The sequence below is a fragment of the Centruroides sculpturatus genome, unplaced genomic scaffold (genome assembly GCF_000671375.1).
Source record: "Centruroides sculpturatus isolate CEXI.00-Female unplaced genomic scaffold, Cexi_2.0 scaffold1354, whole genome shotgun sequence".
NCBI lineage: Eukaryota > Metazoa > Arthropoda > Arachnida > Scorpiones > Buthidae > Centruroides > Centruroides sculpturatus.
Genome location: NW_019385612.1, coordinates 105,439 through 125,581, shown reverse-complemented (window position 1 = coordinate 125,581; position 20,143 = coordinate 105,439). Strand labels below are relative to the sequence as shown.

The 20,143-nt window shown below is 29.0% G+C and overlaps 1 protein-coding gene across 1 annotated transcript in view; it reads left to right on the top strand.

Moving 5' to 3' along the window:
- Positions 1–20,143, top strand: part of LOC111640581 (helicase domino-like) — a gene marked incomplete at its 3' end in the record, with an annotated part of 167,347 nt that overhangs the window by 41,773 nt on the left and 105,431 nt on the right. The window contains exon 3 of the mRNA XM_023386605.1: positions 7,427–8,554. Within this exon, the coding sequence (XP_023242373.1) occupies positions 7,427–8,554 (1,128 nt within the window). The remainder of the gene's footprint in view (positions 1–7,426; positions 8,555–20,143) is intronic.

Genomic DNA, 20,143 nt, shown 5'->3' with positions numbered 1-20,143 from the left:
AACTTAATTTTATGTATGTGATAAAATATTTTAATAGTTATTTGTTCAGCATATAAATACTTTTAGAATATACTTCTTATTTGACATTCATTCACATTACAGAAATAAGAATATATGTTATACGTGTATTTATTGTTAATATTATAATTTGTAAAAGCAATAACTTGATAATTACATTTAAGAAATGCTGAAATACATTGTAGCTTTTTCTTATTTCAAAGAGTTAGATGATTGAAAATGGAATAATAATAATGTTGTTCATAGTTTATACAAACTATGTTCAAAAAAACCTGTTCAAAAAAAGTTGTTTATTTTCAAGTGCATAATAACTGTGTCAAGATAAGATTGTAAACAATCTAATCTTGACTTATTTATATGACATACTTAAGATGTCATATGTCAGCAATTATTATATTGTTATTTCCATAACAAGAAGGATAGATAGGTATATCAGAAGAACTAAAACTTTGAGATTCAAAAAAAATTGATGAAAATATTAAATAAATTTTACACTGATATTGCATACTTTTCATGCAAATAATATTAATTTATGTATATAGTTTAATACAGCAAAATTTTTATAAATTATTAAGTGTTTATTAAATGTTTTATTTTAATTTGTAAATATATACTATTGCACAATTTGATTTCATGAAATCAATATAGACATTTGCAGTTATAGAGTAGTAATTTTATATTTAATAATGCAGTGTTATTAGTTTAATCTGTTCCATGCAAATAATTTACTATAAGTAAAACGAAATAAAAAATAGACTTTTTATAAATACTTTTTGTTTAATAAAAAAAAAAAACAGTTCCAGGGGTTGCTCTGGAAAATTTTAAAAAATCATCAACCCTTTCACCAGTTTAAAATTTTTTTTACTTCAAATTATTTATCTTCATCAGTTTTACTTAATAATTAATGCAGATTCTGGTAGCCTTATCATTTGGAGTCTGGAAAGCAAAACTAACATGTTAAGCTGCCACTTAGAAATAGGAATCATTTTTGAGTAATTTTTTATTAAACAATTTCAAATAATATATTTGATCACAATGTTTAAACAATATTTCACAGGTTCTGTCATGTTAAAGATTTACAGAAAAATTTATGAAACAAACCATGTCACTGAAAATCACTGTATAGATTTCCTGTTGCAGTTATCTGCAACAGTTTAACTGCTTTTGTTCTATGGTATAAGAGGGAAACCAGCTATAAGTTCATAAAACATTTTTGCATTACAAAATGGATGAAGCAAGCTACATTAGACAAAAATCTAAACAAATAGAAGCTGTATAAGCTTAATTCATTGTAATATAACAGAACATGTTAAATAAATATGGATCATCTACAGAAAAGTTGTATTTTTATTTCTACTTTTATTTTTGTTTTTCAATTGATCCCTTGAAAAACTTCTTCCATATATCATTTTTCTGAGTGAAGCTGGGTATTGTACTTTAGCCCATATAAAGTAAAATTCACTATGTAAGAAACAGGCAAAAAAATTAAAGATATTTTTCACTAAGTTAAATATAAATAAAAAATTTTATTCTTTAATGGCTTCATGAATTTGAAAGATTTTTGCTTTTGAAAATTTATGAACTTTGAAAATGTTAAGGAATAATTTGGTTAAATTATTCAATAAACTTTACATCTATAAAATTTTAAAAAATGTATTTTTTATTTGAAAACTGCAAATTTAATATATATAACCTTCACATAACACAATTGGTTTCAAGAAGCTTTCATGCAGAATAAAATTCCATGAAGTGAATTGACTTTTATATGAATATGCTCTTCCTTACTACTTGAAACATCCTATATGTTAGAATGCAGTTGTTAAAGAAAAATTTTCATGTTTTTTTTTAAATTGCTAAGGAATAACTTTATTCCTAAAAGGAAAACTTGACCAAATAACTTTTAAAATTAAAAAAGATATTTATTTATTTATTTATATTTTTGATGATGCATGGTAGACTCCCAACATTACAAATTGATAGCCATTATTCTTTAACATTTGTATATCAAGTTATATTTCAATAACTATAAATTTTCTTAAAAATTTAATTTGATATTTTAATAGTTCTGTGAATCAGGATATTAACAGGATTAAATATAAATATAATAAAAATCAATATTTGATTAAAATTATTTGTAATATTTTTAATAATCAAATGTAACATCAGATTTATTGACCATAACATGGCTGATTAAATATATGGATATTAAGTAATTTGGACTAATGGTAGGTGATTAGGTTGACATTTTGTATTAAATTTAATAATTAGAATTGAATTAATTAATTTTAGAATATTCTGGAAGAAGTCTATCCAAACAAAAACATTTGAGATGTAAAAAATTAGGTAAAAAATTATGACAATTTAGATGACAGTCAAATTTTTTTTTCTTTGATAAAGCTTTCCATTTTGATGTGAAATGTCAAAAACAATAATAAAATTCTTGTGGATATTGCTTTCAGGCATCAAGCTTAACTTTATCAAAGAAAAACTCTTAAAAAATTTGACAGTCATAATTTTTTACTTGGTCCAATTTTTTACATTTCAGATGTTTTTGTTTGGATATCAATTGTTTCTTAATTAATGAAAGCTTGAATGTGTTTTTAATCTCAAGAAATCATAAGCTGTTATATTTAAGCTTTTCTAAGAATAAGTATGTACAAATATTTTGCATTTGTGTAGCCATTTACTTTTTTTGTACTATAGTATCATTACACAATATCCATTTGTTATTTTGTTTGACAAGCAAGTGTAATGGCCACTTTGCAGTTTATAACCATGATGAAATATTGCAGATAAAAGTTTGTAATTTCAATTGTCTCTTACATTGCTACAGTTTGGGACTTCTTTATTGTCCCTTCAAATTTGATTAATTTTTCATGTTCATTCCTAAGCTTAACACATATTTTGAATAATAACTCATTAGCAGTTAGCATTTCAGATTTTGTAAACACATTTTGTGTTTTACATATACTGTATGGTTGAACTGAAAGTTTGTTTTGGGTATTTACATAATTGCTTGTTTGTGTCACCTCTTGTGCTTATCAAATTTCAACATGTTTAGATGGGCATCACAAATATTTGCATATTCAATACATAAGTTTAGTTAGTTATTTTTTAAAATTCTGTTATTGTTTAAGGGGAAGAAAAAACATTAAAATGGAATATAAGAAGGTGCATTTTGCTATTATTTCTGAAAAGGAAAAAATGTGACAAAAACTCAAAAGAAGATACGTGCTGTATATGGGAGGATACTGATCAAACATGCTAGAAATGGTTTTTGAGTTTAGGGCAGGAGATTTTTCTCTCAAAGATGCTCCTTGGTCAGGACAGCCTCCAACCATAGAAGGTGAGTTCATAATGGCTTTAATCCAAAATGATTGGCATAGAACAACATGAGAGGTAGCTGATGCCTTAAAAATATCCCAAACATATTTGTCAGACATTTGGCTTGTCTTGGATACACTTCTAATTATGATGTTTGTATTCCCCATCTGTTAAGTGAATGAAACCTTACTGAGCATGTTTCTGTTTGTGATTCACTTTTAAAATGCAATGAAGATAAATCATTTTTAAAGTGTTAATAACAGGCAATAAAAAATGGATTGTTTATAATAATAATCAACACATTAACAATATTCAAGATCTTGGAGAAAGCCAGGTGATCCTTTAGTGCCATAACCTAAAACTTGTTTGCATCCCAGAAAAATAATGATTTTACTTTGGTGGGATTGGAAAGGGGTTCTTTATTACAAGCTTATACCCAACAATCAAACAATTCCAATAAATATTGTTTCTAACTGGATGAACTAAAGGTTGCAGTGCATTAAAAACGCCTGGAACTTGAAAATTGATGGAGAGTGGTATTCCATCGTGATAATGAAAGATTGCACATATTAAATGTGTGCCAGAAAACTTCTAGACTTCAACTGGGATGTTTTGAGACACCTTGACTTTTCTCCGGTTATTGCTCCCTCAGATTATCATCTTTTTTGTTTGTTGCAGAATAATTTAAATGGCAGAATTTCAATCTTTAGAAGATATCAAAAATTACATTGATAATTTCTTCAATTAGAAACTTACCCAGTTCTACACAGACGGAATTATGAAACTACCCATCAGATGGCATAAGGTTATTGAACCAAAAGAATGAATTGAATATATTGTAGATTAAAGGTTTTTATTTATTCCAAAATAGTACATTTTATTTCTCTAAAAATTAAACTTTCAGTTCAGCCCTATACAATGTGCATCATTCACTAATTGCCATTGAGATAATGTTTTTATCATGCAACTTATTGTTACAATTTTATTTAATGTTGAAAGTAAAAGCAAATTTTGTTGTTCATGTGAATCATAAGAGCAACTGTAACATATCAAGACCTAAGAAAATGACATACAGTTTGTGCTTAGTGATGGCTGTCAACCAAATGCTCTCATTACTGTTAATAAAATTGCTATAAAATATTTTAATTTGCATAAATTTGAGCTTTTGTTATTCTGGAAAACATTTTGAATAATAGTCATTCATTTCATTGCAATTTTATTCTTGTAAGTAAAAAATTAAATGATTAAAGTAAAATAGCTCTATGGGAAAACCCCTGTGAACTTTGTTTTATTGATCTAGAAGTTTTGTGAGCATCTCATTGACATTGAGGAAATTTAAAATTTGAGCTTTCTAGATCAAGTAGTTCTTCTCTAGAAGTCTCTGCAGTGATGGAGAAAAAAGAATAAAATACAGCTTTTTTTGACAACTTTTTGCATTTTTCAATTGCTTATATTTTGGCAATTCCTTTATAGAAAAATCTAAACTTTTGTACACTATCTGATAAAACAATTGTCTTTCAAATGAGATACTCAGAATTAATTCAGTCATTTGGGGACAGAGAAATCAATTCTGATTGGCAACTCTGATTCCCATATAAGTTATGTAGTCAGACAGTGATTTTTTTTAACTGGTGCAGAATCATTGCTGTGACTTGATCTGGAACAGAAACGAAGACTAGATAAAGATCTGGGTACCATAATTGGCAAAACATTTGCATGATAAGTGGGAATTGCATATTTGAATTCTGTTCCAGATAATTTTTTTCTTCTTCCAGAATGTTGCAAAATTAATTAACTAAATTCTGATTACAGTCAAATTCTATTAATACAAAGTTAAAGGGACTTAAAACTTGCACTTTGTATTTGTGAGGTTTGTATTAAGCAAACTTTACAAAAAAAATCACCAGTCTTATCATCAAATGAGAATAGTCAAATTTTCTCCAATTATTTCACTATGATGGTTTATTTTTACATTTAGATTCTCTAAATATGCTAAAAAGAATAGACTTTTGTGTAGCTTTAAACACACACTTTATTGAGATTTAGTGGCTTGAAGAAAGAAATTACTGTATATATATTTCTATGAACATTTCTACTGTGGCTTAACATGTGGATTATAAGAGAAGATTCCAAATGCTGAATGAAAACACACTTTGAATCCAGCCAAATGTTTTAATAATGTTTTTCATCCAAGTTGATGGATCTATTTCAATTAGAATATAAATAAATTAATCAAATTGAATGTGTAAGCATTCAAAAACAATGTATAAATTTAAATACAATGGTAAACAATAAGAAAATAACATAAATAATAACAAAATAATGCAAAAAAAAATAAATTAAAAATAATAAAATACAATAAAATAAAGAATATAAACATTACAGTAACTTATACTTCAAACATAGACAACCAAGCAAATGAGTGTCCACATCCTTGTAATATACAATGATGTTTATTGTGGGCTTTGTGAAAAATCTTTAAATATCTGATCATTTATATTCTTGGTTATTTAAAGACTTCCTGGATGGTCTAATTACTTTGGCCTCTTCCCATTTAACTTGTACCTGCAGCAGATTTGTGTAAGATGTCAGGATCATACTGTCCAATTCTTTGTTGTCTGGATATTGATGTTTTTTAATTCTTTGTTTGAGGTTACATATAGTGGCCCCTAGTAGACAAGCCTTTCATCAAACTGCTAGTCTTCTAGTGGGATAGTATAAACTCTTGAGGTGCTGGAATGGTCCATGATCTTACCATTTTGGAGAATGTTAAAAATCATGGGAAGTCCTTGATACCCAATAATTTATTGGGTTTCACCCATACCAAAGAAAGCCAGTTAAGAATGCTGACTAAAAAATCTTTGGAAAAAAATTATATTGAAAAATCATTGCTCTAAAAGTTTAATAATAATGTTATGAATTAATTGTACACTAGTAAACTTAAGCCAACGGGGAAAAAATTCATATAATAGTCTTTTTTTGTGTGTGTTTTTGATTATGTGACTTTTTTAAACAAAAGATTTTTATTAAAACATGATTGAGAGTATGATTATATATTTTTGCATGTATTAGATGATTGAATTAATGTACAACAAACTCATGCTTTACAACTATCTTTATAATTCCTTCTTTTATGACAGATATAAATTCTCTACTTTTTTATTAAATACCATATCTAAATATTTGTATAGTTTAATTTAAAGTTTACTTCCTGAAACCTCAAATTTATAAAACTTCATAGGAAATTCTAAATTGATGTATATTTTATTTAATTAATGATGGTTTTCTGGATATCAATTAATTTATAAAGACTAGAGTTCGTTACATGTAATTTATATGGCAGAATTTTAATTTTTAAACTTAATTTTATATTCAAGATATTCTGTTAATATTTCTCTCTATAATAATTTTTGTTCATAATACTCTTAATAATAATTTTATAACATCATACTTGTAAGTCATGAATGTTTTGTTTAAAGCATGTTTTTTAAACAAAAGAGAGAACTTCAGTTAAGTAGAATTTCAATGAAAATGTTTTATATGAGTTAATACAGTCGAAATAGCAAACATGAAAAAGCCATTCTTCAAGTGTTTTTAGATATAACCTCATTATTGGGAAAGTAGTCATATCACTCTTCAGGCTTAAAAATTAATTAATTAAATTTTTTATTTTCTCTCCTCATTTTATATCATGCATTAATTTTGAGATTTTTTTTTTAAATCTCAAGCAATGGTGTTCCACAATCTTATTCAATAGAAGACCGTTTTCCTGATGATAAGGTTATACCTGAAAACATTCCAAGGATGGCTTGTTTTTTGTTTCTTATTTCAGCTGTATTATTGCCATTTGGAGTAGAAGATCTATACCAAAATCACTTAGTTGGTTTATGAACTGAAAAAAAGTGACAGAATGTATTAATGCCAATGTTTGTTGAAATTTCTTTAAAATTTATTATTCTATAGTTCTATCAAAATATTTAAAACTTTTCTTTATTAACTAATTTGTAATAATTTCAAAGATTTGTTTTTAATGATCATATTTTAAAGGATTTGTTTTCTTACTCTATTTCTTTTTTTTATATAGCATTGTCAGTTCAGGACGATTCCCACCAGTCAATCAGTGGAACTCAACCTGTGGACACTACTACATCATATACTATTAGTTCAGAACAAAACCAGAATCTGGCACGTATTTTGGCCACCCAAAGTCATCAAACATCTGAAATATCAGTTAGTGGAATTTCAACACCAGATCAGATCAGTTCATTAGAAAACACTTCTGGATTAAATACTGCAATTCAGTTACAGAAAGTGTCCTGTAGTGGTTGTACTGTTTTAACAGTTCCAATTGTTTCAGCAACAATGTCTCAGAGAAATATTGTTGCAGATGGAAGACAAGGTAATGTAGTAACTCATCTTTCTTCATCCTCCATTTCATCAAGTCAAGATTCACAACAGACAATGTTGGATACAGTAATGTCAACTGATGTTTTACATACAGATGTGACTAAAGTTCATTCATATAGTCTTGCTAGTGCAACACCAACATTATCCACTTGTACAGGTAATGTATATCATCCAGTAGGTATGCAAGTGTCTAGTGGAATTCTTTCAGTTCCTGCTAGTCCTGTTCGACAAAATGAACATTTAACTTTAATAAGTCAGTCAGGTATCACACAAAATCGAACAGTAGGAGCTATTGTAGATATGGACCAAAATATTTCTCCCAGTAATATATCTGGGATTGTACAAACCACTGTAAATAATTTAAATGTTTCACTTAATAATTCAGTTATTTCAACAAGTAATTTGAATATGTCACTGGTATCTAGTGATTCAAGCCCAGTAAATAGTCCTCGACCAAAAAGAATTAAATTGGAAGAAAAACCTCCAGCAGATGAAGAGACTGCTTCTATGAGGAAAAAGATCTGTGATTATAGAAACAATGAAATAAAAAGTAATAAAGAAAAATATCAGGAACATTTAGCAGAATTATTTTTCCTTCAAAGTGGTGGAAATATAATGGATTATTTATCATGGAGAAGGCGTCCAGTGCAGCAGTTTCTTGCATTCCTCAAAACAAATGCATTGGAAAGTGATGGAGAAGAAGAAAGTTCTGATACTGATAATAAAACAACAATAACAACAACAGCAATTCCAACAGTGCTTTCCAGTTGTACTCCGTCTATTACTACTACATCAGTAAAACAAGGTATTGTGTTCCTAATATAAAATTTAAATAACATTTACTTTTATATATATGGATTTTGAAATAAATTCATAACTAATAAGTCCAACTGGAAATTGAAAATACCACTTTTTTTTATATTTTAAATGGTAATACAGTAAAACCTGTATAATCCAGAATCATACAATACTAAATTATTTTTCTGTTTTGAATAAGGTTTAGTACAGGTAACCCCCGTATAACACGGCACTTCTATAGCACGGATTCGCTCTAACACGGTTCGAGAATTGGTACCATCCCCCGTATAACACGGCACTTCTATAGCACGGATTCACNATTATATAATGTATAATTATATGTACAGTACCTAATTTATATATAATACTGTACAGACGATAGTAATCTCTCCGTAGCGTGGCGCTACGGACAGCGGGAAAGTAGTTTGGCTCCCCGATGACGTTTTACGTAATTATAGGAGTTTTTTACCGGTTTTTACAGATACCGTTGCAATTTTTTCACAGTTTTATAGGAATCGTAATTATAGGGGGGTCTACTGTATATCTATTATGTAAAAACAAAATTGGGTGCATTTTTATTTTGACTCACTTGTGGTGTACACAGTTTTCTGAACTCTTTTAAGTTCCTTTTGTTTTTGTATATTATTTTTTTTTGAATGTTGGTTTGCATCTTTAAAATTTCTGAGTGTTGTTTTACTGTGGAACAACAACAATCAAAATCCCCAATGGTTTTTCACCTTTTTTGTCTTATTTGGAATGATGCCTAAAGTTGGTCTTAAAGAGGCTGAAGACATTGCATTTTTATCAGTTTGTTGAAGTTATAAGATTAATGTGATCCATTGAACTTATTTACTTAACACTTTTAGACTTCTTAGGTCATCTTCAGAGGTAAAAAGTGAGTCAGAATTACAAAATATTTTCATTGGAATAATATAGTAGTAGGATATTTTTTTCATTGGTATAAAAGCCAAACCAAAGAAAGTAATGTAAACAAAATTGAAGTAAACAGTTTTATTTTTAGGGATCTTCTAAGTTTTTTTATGAATACTTTAAAACAATAGAATACAGAGTAGTATTGTTAATTTAAATTCTGTTTAATGAAAGAATGAAAAATGTAAAAATAATGAAAATCTAGCTGTTTTATTATCATTAATATTTAAAAAAAATTACATTCTTATAATAAAAATTTCAAGATCAAATCATCAAATGCATTTTCAGCATATAAAAATTATAAGTGCCATAAAAGATTTTTACTGTTCTGTAATTATTTTCCATTAAATAGAAATTTAAATGATATTCAGAAGTTTTCAAATTTAATTACAGTGGTACCTCAGGATACGAAATTAATTCATTCCGACACAGATCGTAACATGAAAATGTCGTAAGGTGAATAATTTTTCCCCATATGATTACATGTAAAACCAAATAATTTGTTCCAACATGAAAAACACACTCAAATTAAAGCTAAGTAATACATTTAAAAAAAAATAACTATAGTAAGGAAAACACTGAAAAATTCATTTCGCAGTTGTAAATGTATAAATAATTGTAATAGAATAATAATTGATAAAAAAAAAATGTAGATTTATTTGCACTTTACCTTTGAGGATAGATGACGGTGGAGGTGTAAATTGGTGGCGGAAGAGAGGGAAAAGGGAAATGATACTAAAACTTATCTTACATAACATAATGTAACAATAACTTAAAAATAACTTAGAAAAGATTAAAANATGACGAAGAAAACATTGTTTAATTTATATTAATATGTATCACTTAAAAAAATTTTAATGAAGATATTTATCTTAATTATGAAAATATACTAGCATGTTTTTTTAATTTTTGGAACCTAACCCTCCTTTTCGTATTAGTTCTTTGTTTCGTATAACACGGCAATTTTTTGGAACGTAACTACCATGTTATACGGGGGTTACCTGTATTTCTTTTTAAAATCTTTAAAACCAAAACACTGGTATTTGTTGTGGGTTCATGCCTTGCCAACAGGCTGGCCAAGTAGAGTTTGTCAGGTTTTCTTCACATTTGTAACATTTAAATAGGGGGAGGGAGGACTTTCAATGGTCTTCTACAACATTTCCCTTGGTAAATCACCCAGGAGTTGCATTGCCATAAAAACTAATCTAATCCTGTATTGGGCAGTATTCACTATCTATCAATACTTCCATCTGTAGAGTTAGTTAGAAATTATAGTCTGTTTACTCTAACCTAGTTCATGGCTAGGAGAAGAGATTATTCAGTTGCCTTTTCTCTCTGCCAGGCAAAATATATTCTTCTGCAGTTTCCAATTCTTGTAATGTGACAAGTTGAAAACTTACTGAAAATAAGTAAACATTGAAGAAGTGTTATGTTAAAAGATTAAAATATTTATTCACCTGAACAATTAATTAAATTTGTGTAATAGATTTTCCACTAAATCCTTCATTTGTATTGCTAACATTGACCATATTAACTGTGGAGCATATTGCTATTTAACCAATCATTGAAAAATAGTTAATTAAAATACAAAAACGTTAAATGTATACATCCTTTTCTCTATTTGTAAGTTTTATTCCTTTAAATTACTACCACTGATGATTAAATAATTTTGAAACATATCATTATTTCTTATGAATTTAAAGTTTTGGAAGGAACTTTTCTTGCCAAAGAAGTGCTCAAGGTTAGACTAAATGGACTTGTATTTTTCATAAATTTTAATAGCTGATGGTTATATATTATATTCTATAAGCTTGTTTTATAATATTCATATCAGCTGTTCAAATTAGGGTTATGGTGGCATGCAAAGATATCAATTTGAGTGACTGGGATATACAGTAGAGAGTTGTTTATCCGAATCAATTGGGGACTGGGGTTGTTTGGATAACTTATTTTTTGGATAACTGATTATGTACGAAAAAATATATTAATCTATCCCATGCTGAAATTTTTCTCCATTATGTGTCGCTTCATGTTGAATTTTCATTGATGTTAAGCCTAATGTAAACTTTTTAAAATAATAATTGTGGCTATTGTATTGTTAAAAATTATTTCTTTATTTTGTACAAACAAAACAAGTACAGTCGACCCCCTATAACATGGTAGATACGTTCCGGTTTTTATGAATCCATTTTCTATGAGTCCAGCCAATCGCAGCCCGGCATATATGCAGTTTACGAACTATGGCTGTTTGAAAGGTTTCTTCCATAAAATTAATCGATTCTAGACTAATTCGACTCAACATTTCCAAAATATGTATAATTTTTTGGGAATAATCCATATAAACTATGCTATAAACAAAAAATGGCACTCACCTGCTTCCTGATAAATTATTTTTTTTGCAAAAAATTTGCTGAACTTTGGAGACATCATTAATATAAATATAATTTTTATGGACGTTAAATAAAAATTGGTTTTTAGTAGGTCTGCTGCTTGTTTAAACTCAAACGGTTTGTACAATATCCGCTGTTGATCTACATTCGACCAATCACGAGTCGGTGATGACATTTTACCGAATTATACGAGTTTTTTTAGCATGTTTGCATAAATACTGTCGCAATTTTTTCACTGTGATATAGGAATCCGAACTATAGGAACCCATGTTATAGGGGGTCAACTGTATATGCTTAATATCATACGTAACATTACTGTGTTCATAGGAAAAGTGCTCTCAAATAAAAGCATTTTTCAAGTTATTTGTGTTTGATTTTTTTTAACAATTTAAATTGGACCTGGATCAGAAAATACAAAAAAAAAAACTGCAAAGGGTTAATCTTCAGTTTACCAGTGACTCCATCATCTTCCAGAGATATTTTTAAAAAAAATGTAATGTTTATGAAAAAAATATATCTTGTCTTATAATTCATAATTTTTAATAAACGAGGCTCATTTTAAAGATAATAAAATATTTTATAAAACAACATAATTTTTTTGAACAACATGTAATTCAAAGTAAAAAATTCATACAAAATAAAAAACTTTAAAATTTTTTGTGTGTGTGAAACATTTCAAAGCATGGAATTAAACAACAGAGTCCTTTATTCCATTCTTTTTATTAGCAATAGTTGACAGTACGTCTTTTTGTTATACTCTACTGTACACTTTGTCTATTTTACTGCCTGTTTTTCTGTTGTATTGGTTTTTTTCATTATGTCTGGATGGATATTAGTCAACATTAAAACATGTTTGTCATGTCATTTTACAGTTAAAATGCTTTTGCAAGAATATGATTCTTTTTCACCTGCTTTCAATCTTTTTTGTGGATTTCAGCATTTATTTCCTGTTTGCATTTATAGTACTGCAACAACCTGTAACTTTTTCATTCAAAAATTTGTTAAAGTTTGGACTTGTAGACTGGTTGTCTACAAAAAACAGTATAATGTTTGCCTAAAAATTGTTCAAGTAAACAAAGCTTGACATCCCAAGTTAATCAATTATTTCAATGTCAGTGGTAGAATATGTATAAACAACGAAATTTAGTATATATAGCCTATTATGCAGTCACAAAGAACAAAAAACTTCATAGGAAATCTATGATGTTTTGCTATTTTCTTATGAAGTTCAAGCAATTTATGAAATCTATATTGCTTGAACTTCAGTCTCCCTTTCTATACAATCATACTCTTATCAATATAAACATCTTAGCTATCCATTACATTGCAATAACACACCTCCAGTTACCAAGGGTGATGCTTCAAAGATTCATGGAGTTAGACTACTAAATCTACACATGTAGGAGACGGTGGTCAAAGTTAGACCCACATTTTATTTTTTTACTTGTATATTTTCTGTTTTGTATTTTTACAAAATGAGTTCTTGGATAAGTTTTCTAATATTTTGCATGACTCAGTTTAACTCATAATATATCAGACTTTCCAAATAAATTATTTGTAAAAAGTCTCATAAACACCATAGGAGAAAAAGATTGCCTAAGTTGGGCTCCTTTTAAGAATAAAAGGAAAATTACAGGAAAACATAAAGTAAAAAAAAAAACAGTAAAATATTTTGTTTAATGTAATTGTAAGAAACTGTAAAAGAATTAGAAAAAACTAGCTATAAACTGTTGTTCAAAAACTAATCTGTGTGCCACTAAAAACAATGCTCACAAACACATTTAGTTCATTTTCTGTACATGCTTCCTGGGCCATAATATACACATTGAACACCAAATCCACAATTTTTTATTGCAGTTTATTGAAAATTTTTCCACACTCTGCATCCTCCCAGTTGAAGCTTCTCCTTGTTGAATGTCTAAATCACTAGTCCCTGCTATCAATCATTGAAAACTTTTCACTTCCTGAAATATCTCTTTTGAATTTACTTCTTCCTCATTTTTGTTCTCCATTATCCGTAGAAATTTCACCTTCTTTCCACAATCTCATCTTTTGACTTGTTGACTTTTATTTTCTTTTGATCTTTTTGTAGTCTGCATTAGTTCTTGTTTTTGTAACGTGAAGTTATTACATTAGATGACATTGCCTTTAGACCCTTCATTTAGGTGTTCTGAATGGTGAATACTGGGATGTTCTCCATAGTAGCCATCTTGGGATCAATGAGGTGATCAAAGTAATATGCTGTTTAAGCAATGGTAGAAGTATGTTTTGGTCTGCATATTGGTACTGTTCAGTGACAAAAGCTAAAGAAAAACCTTTTCTATATCAGTTTTGACAGGATTGTTTTATTGGAAAGTTCTTCCATGTACAGTACATAATCTCTTGTGAGGCAGCAGTGAATTCTGAGTCCTAGAAACCATTCCTATTGATGGGATATAGACCAGTACAACAGAACCCATGCATTGGAATCTCTGCCATCTGGCACTTTACATAGACTTTCCCAAACAGGTTAATGACATCATAAGCAGTGACAGGTCTCTGGTATTCTCTGAGTTAAATTATAATCTCCTCACTGTAGTAAGTTTTAAAAGGAGATATGAATGTATGGTCCAGAGGTTGCATTTTGTAAGATGAATGAGGTGGCAAAGAAACTAGTGTAACATAGTTGTCTCTTATCATGTTTCTTAAAGTGGGTGATCGGTTAATGAACAGTTTGGATTGAGAACAAATCTGACAACAAACACTTTCATGAAAGATTTTTATGTTTGGACAACAGACATCTGACAGAACAAACATAAGAAGTGATGCTATGCTTAAGATTTGTAAAACTATATTTTAATGGCATCTTTGAATGGTTTATGGAATGAGATTTTCACTGTTGTATACATAACTATTTTTTGCACTAATTGATTTCTGTTCTGTGGATTTTTGTAAGTGCTTTTCTGAACTTTTTATTTGAAAAAAAAAACTGATGATGGGACCTAAAGAGTGCAGTGGCTATTATCTTTTGCTTCATTGCTATAGTGAACTGTGAAGCGGATGTTTGATGTTGCTAGGCAGTGTGGCTTCAACAGATCTACAGTAGATACAATCTTTTGTTAGCTAAGAAAGATATAATCAAAAAGACTCAAGCAGATAAAGGGGTAACAAAACTCACATCTGAGAAAGAAAGATGTGCCATCCATGAAAAAATGGAGAGATTGCTTTTAGTTTGTTATTACATGTAAATAAACATAGTATTTATTTATTTATTTATTTTTTGGGGACTCCAGAACAAATTAAATTCTCATTAAAATCTGTGGTAAATCGATAATTGGTTAACAAACAGTTTGGGTAGCAAACATTGTCTTTGAACAGATTATATTTGTTAACTGATCACTCACTGTACTTTGATATGTTGAGTATGGCTGTAATGCTAATTTGTCATGAGCATTACAGGTTTCTCTTTGGTTCATTTTGTCCAATGAATGAAGTTTCCAAACCATTTGGTAATATGGTGGGACTGAACCCAACCAAAGAGATGAACAGTGACAGTTATTCCAGGAGGTTTTACTTTTTCCAGAGCTGTGCTCATATTAGTGTGAGGAAATATCATCAATGGTAGGATGAAATTTTCTGATGCATTCATAGATACTGTTACAGTGATTAAAGAATCTCTCTCAGCTGAGGTGATGCTTTCAGTTTGGCATTTTCCTTACAGCCTGATTACTTGAAAAAATTTCTCTGGATTATTGACAGACCTGTTTCATTGACAATCCAAACTCTATTAGGTATGTGCATCATCTTTTCTAGTTCTTTTGCATAGTTGTCATTGAACTTGGACACATTCTCTTTGGTGAAACCTCATGTCATACATTACAATTTGCAGTTAGTTTTTGTGTCATCTGAGAACAGCTTTAGCCATTTCTGTCCAGCACCTACATCTCTGAAAGGGTGTTTGGGTTCAAGAACTGTAGATCTTTCCATTTTGTTGTGAGCTATTTCCTTTGAATCATTATGCTTCACATCTGCAATCCTTATCAATGCTGTTTTAAGCACCCTTAAGTGCTTAGATTCCTTTTCCCATTCTGCCATCTTATTTCTTATTACTTTAATAGGTTCTTCCATCTGTTGGCATCTCAATTTCTGCTGTGTTAATTGTCCTTTTGTCTTGTCATCTGAAATGATAGGTACAGTACAAGAAAATATTTTAGTAATCTGATTTAGAATGTAGGAAAAGCATTGTGGTCTGACTTGGGGAATATAGAGGGGTTCTACTTTTGTTATTTATATGTTTTCAAGACTGAAAAATAAATTTAATGAGGTTAGTTCATACAAGAAAATGCAACAGTTATAAAGCATAGAACTTACTAAAGACGAATATGCAAAAAATACCAAACTTACCCTTTTTAAAATAATGAAAATCACTATTTCACAAGCACATATAATTCATTTTATTGGGGACGTTCCCAACTCTCTGTGCTGCTGGTGAACTTTTTTACGTACTTCATTTGTGACAATAACTTTAAAATCAATTAATTGATTTAACTATCTTTTTGAATTGTTAAAAAAATTAATAGTTAAAAGCATAAATAATAATAAGGAAAGTCTATTATTATTGGCAATGCAACATTCTCCAATTAAGTGGGGAAGACCGCCACTTAACTGAGCCAAATTAGTGAGTAAACGCAACGATAACTTTGCTACAAGTTCCTGATTAATTACAGACTTTAATTTACAATCGGATAAAAATCTTCAAGACACCTACATGGAGACTGGGAATAGTCAAATCAACATAATATTCAAGATTTCTCAGGTGAACCAATTGTATTTGATACCTTACTACATAACCCAGATGATTTATTACACACTTCATCAACTGTTTTATGGAATAGAATATCCAATCTTATAAAAACATCTAATGACAAACTATTTAATCAAATTGCTGATATTAAGGAAGAACTGAATTTAATTCATGAAAATTTACATGAAACAAAGGAAAAATAAACAAAAATGGAGGAACTGATTACAAATTTACAACAACAAATTGATACTATGCAGATTGAGAAGGACCTCACACAATTTAGAATGGATTTTTTAGTTAATGATTACAATCGTAATAACATCATAATATATAACTATCCTAACACGAAGACTGTTTCTAAAGAAGAAATCCATAACTTTATTATTACTTTACTGAATATTTGTAACATAGTTCAAGATGATATTTTAGATGTGGTTCAACTAACGAAACCACCGAAAATTACCATAAGAATAACCTTTAACAATAACCAACTTTGAAATCAGATCTTTTCTGCTTTTATTCAGAAGAAAATGCAAAATCAGCTTGATACTGATGGAGAGATACTCAAATATCTCCAGATCTCACTAAAAATTCAAGAATAAGACGCAAAAATTTACTTTCAGCATTACATGATATACGAAAACAAAATTCACGAGTGAAATTACATAATGACATCTTAATAACAGGAACTGACAAAATTACTTATAATATTAATATGAAAAGTCTGGTATATGTAGATACCTTTTTACCTTATTTCAACTTGATAAACTTGGGAAGCTGATATAATACAAATCAAAGGCATACACAAAGATCACTTAATTTCGAGAGTAACCACTCCTTTGTTATAGTAAATTGGAATTGCCAAGGACTTCAATACAAAACTACATTTGTTAATTCTCTGCATATTAAATATAATCCAGTTATTATTGCCATGATGGAAACTTGAATAACATCAGATAAGTTTTATACTACAAATTTCTCGAATAAATTTATAATAGAATCCACACTGGCAAGTAAATCAGTAGGTCCCAGACGACCGAGTGGTGGTGTGTGTTTATTGATTGAAAGGGAGTGTTGTAAAATAATCCAAGTTAAAAAATCTAGGAATTATATACTACTTCTCATCCCAATAACTAGAAATAAATTATTAAATAAGAATAATAAAACACTGATGATAATGTTAACTTATGTGCCACCCGGTGATATAAATACTCTTAATGAAATCTTCAGAGTTATTGATGTATGGCAATATATAACTCTGTACATTATAATATTGGACGATCTCAATTCCAGAATTGGTGAGGTAATGGACTCTAAATATAGGGGATTTAATCATTTAATTTATAATAGTCGGAAATCTAAGGATAAACAGGTTAATAATTTGGGAAAAAATTATTAGACCTCATAACTGAAAAAAACTTTTTATACTGAATGGTCGAATTAAACCTGACTTTCCTGCGGAATATATATGCTTAACTCACTCTGGGAAATCAACAATTAATCTTACAATATGTTCCTACTTCTGGACTGTTGCACGAATTTTACGACAACATTAATGGATGCATCAGATCACTTTCCCACAATAACCAAATTTCGACTACCTTCAGCAAAGGGAACCAACAACCAATGCAACAATAGACCAAAAATAAAATATAAAATTTTAAAATATCGGAGGGAGATTGATAATCGTTTTATTACCATTCCAGTAATAACGAGTACTAATAATGGAAAAATATACAATCTAATAACAACTATACTAAATGACTACATATGTGTAAATAAAAATAAAATAAATATTCAAAGTAAAGCTAAAGAAGGATGATTTGACTCTGACTGTTATAGAATGAGAATAACAAAACAAGCAGAATTAAAAAAATTCAGACAAAATTCAACTGTACTTAACTTTAATAGTTATAAAAAAGCTAAACGAACCTATAATAATCTCCTTAAAACTAAAAAGTCAAATTATCTCCGCAAAATTGAACAAAACTTAATTAAAAATAACAATGATGGCAAAGTGTTCTGGAATACAATAACGAAGATTTCGGCCTAAATGAAATTTAAACAAAAATTCTGTTACAATAGATTTCAATACCTGGAAGCAGTTTTATAATAGATTTCCACAAATCCATACGGAAGTACCGTTAAATACAAGTATAGAAGTTTATAAAGATATTCTAGATTCTGACTTTACTATTACTGAATTGGATGATGTCATTAAAAAATCAAAAAGTAAAATAACTCCAGGAAATGACAACATTCCTACCGATTTCTTAAAAATATTATCAATCAATTCTAGATTTAAAATATTAAATTTATTTAACACTGTACAAATCTGAATTCTTCCCCGATTCCTGGAACTCTGCCATTCTTACAATGATCCATAAAAAAAGGCGATCTTTCCTCTCCTAGCAACTATAGACCAATAGCATTGTTATCAGTTATAAGAAAATATTTTACTTCACTTCTTGCAAACAAATTTAAGCTATGAACTAAAATTATGGGAATGGAAGCCGAATTCCAATATGCATTCACTGTAAATAAAGGAACCGAATTTGCAATCTTCACTTTATTAATGATAATCCAACTATATCTTTTAAGAAAACACAGGAAAATATATGCTTCCTTCATTGATATTTAAAAAGCATTTGATTCAATATATGTTCTTCTGTTGGTTCACAATCTTAAATCTTGCGATGCAAGGACCTGATTTACTTCAGCAATCTCAAAACTATACTCAAACTATAACATCAAGATAAAACAAGGCAATAATATCTCTCAAACTTTATTTTTATCCTGTGGAATTCTTCAAGGTGATCCCCTTTCTTCATATTTATTCAATTTTTACCTTATAGGTATTGATCGTCTCTTTGCCGAATCAACTGATGGAATTATAATAGGAAATAGAGTCTTTCATTATATTCTTTTTGCTGATGATCTTGTGCTTCTGGTCCCAACAAAGATTTCACTACAAAGGAAAATTAATCAACTCAATAAATTTCTACAATCACTATATTTAACAATAAATCCGACCAAAACGGAAGTTATCATATTCCGCAATAATTGAAAAATGTCCGAAAATAACATTAAATTATTGGGTTGTTCGGAAAGTAAATTCGTTTTTTTTCCGTGGAAAAAAACACAATATTCTTATAATAAATAAATATTTTATTGAATTATAAGTTGACCATTTTGGTCAAATACCTGTTGTCATCGTTTCTGGTAGTAGCACGATTTCACATTCATAAAAGTTTTGATCGTTGCTTACAAAAAACCGATCCAAGTGATTTTTGACATTGTCATTTCAAGTAAATGTCTTACAGTTAAAAAAAATTGTATAGACTGGAACAAGTAATAATCCGAGGGTGCTCGATCTGGTGAATACCGTTGGTATGATAGCACGTCCCATCTAAGTTATAACAGTTTCTGACGAGTTACCAAACTTGTGTGAAATTTGACATTATTGTGGTAAAACACTACACCTGTTTTTTTT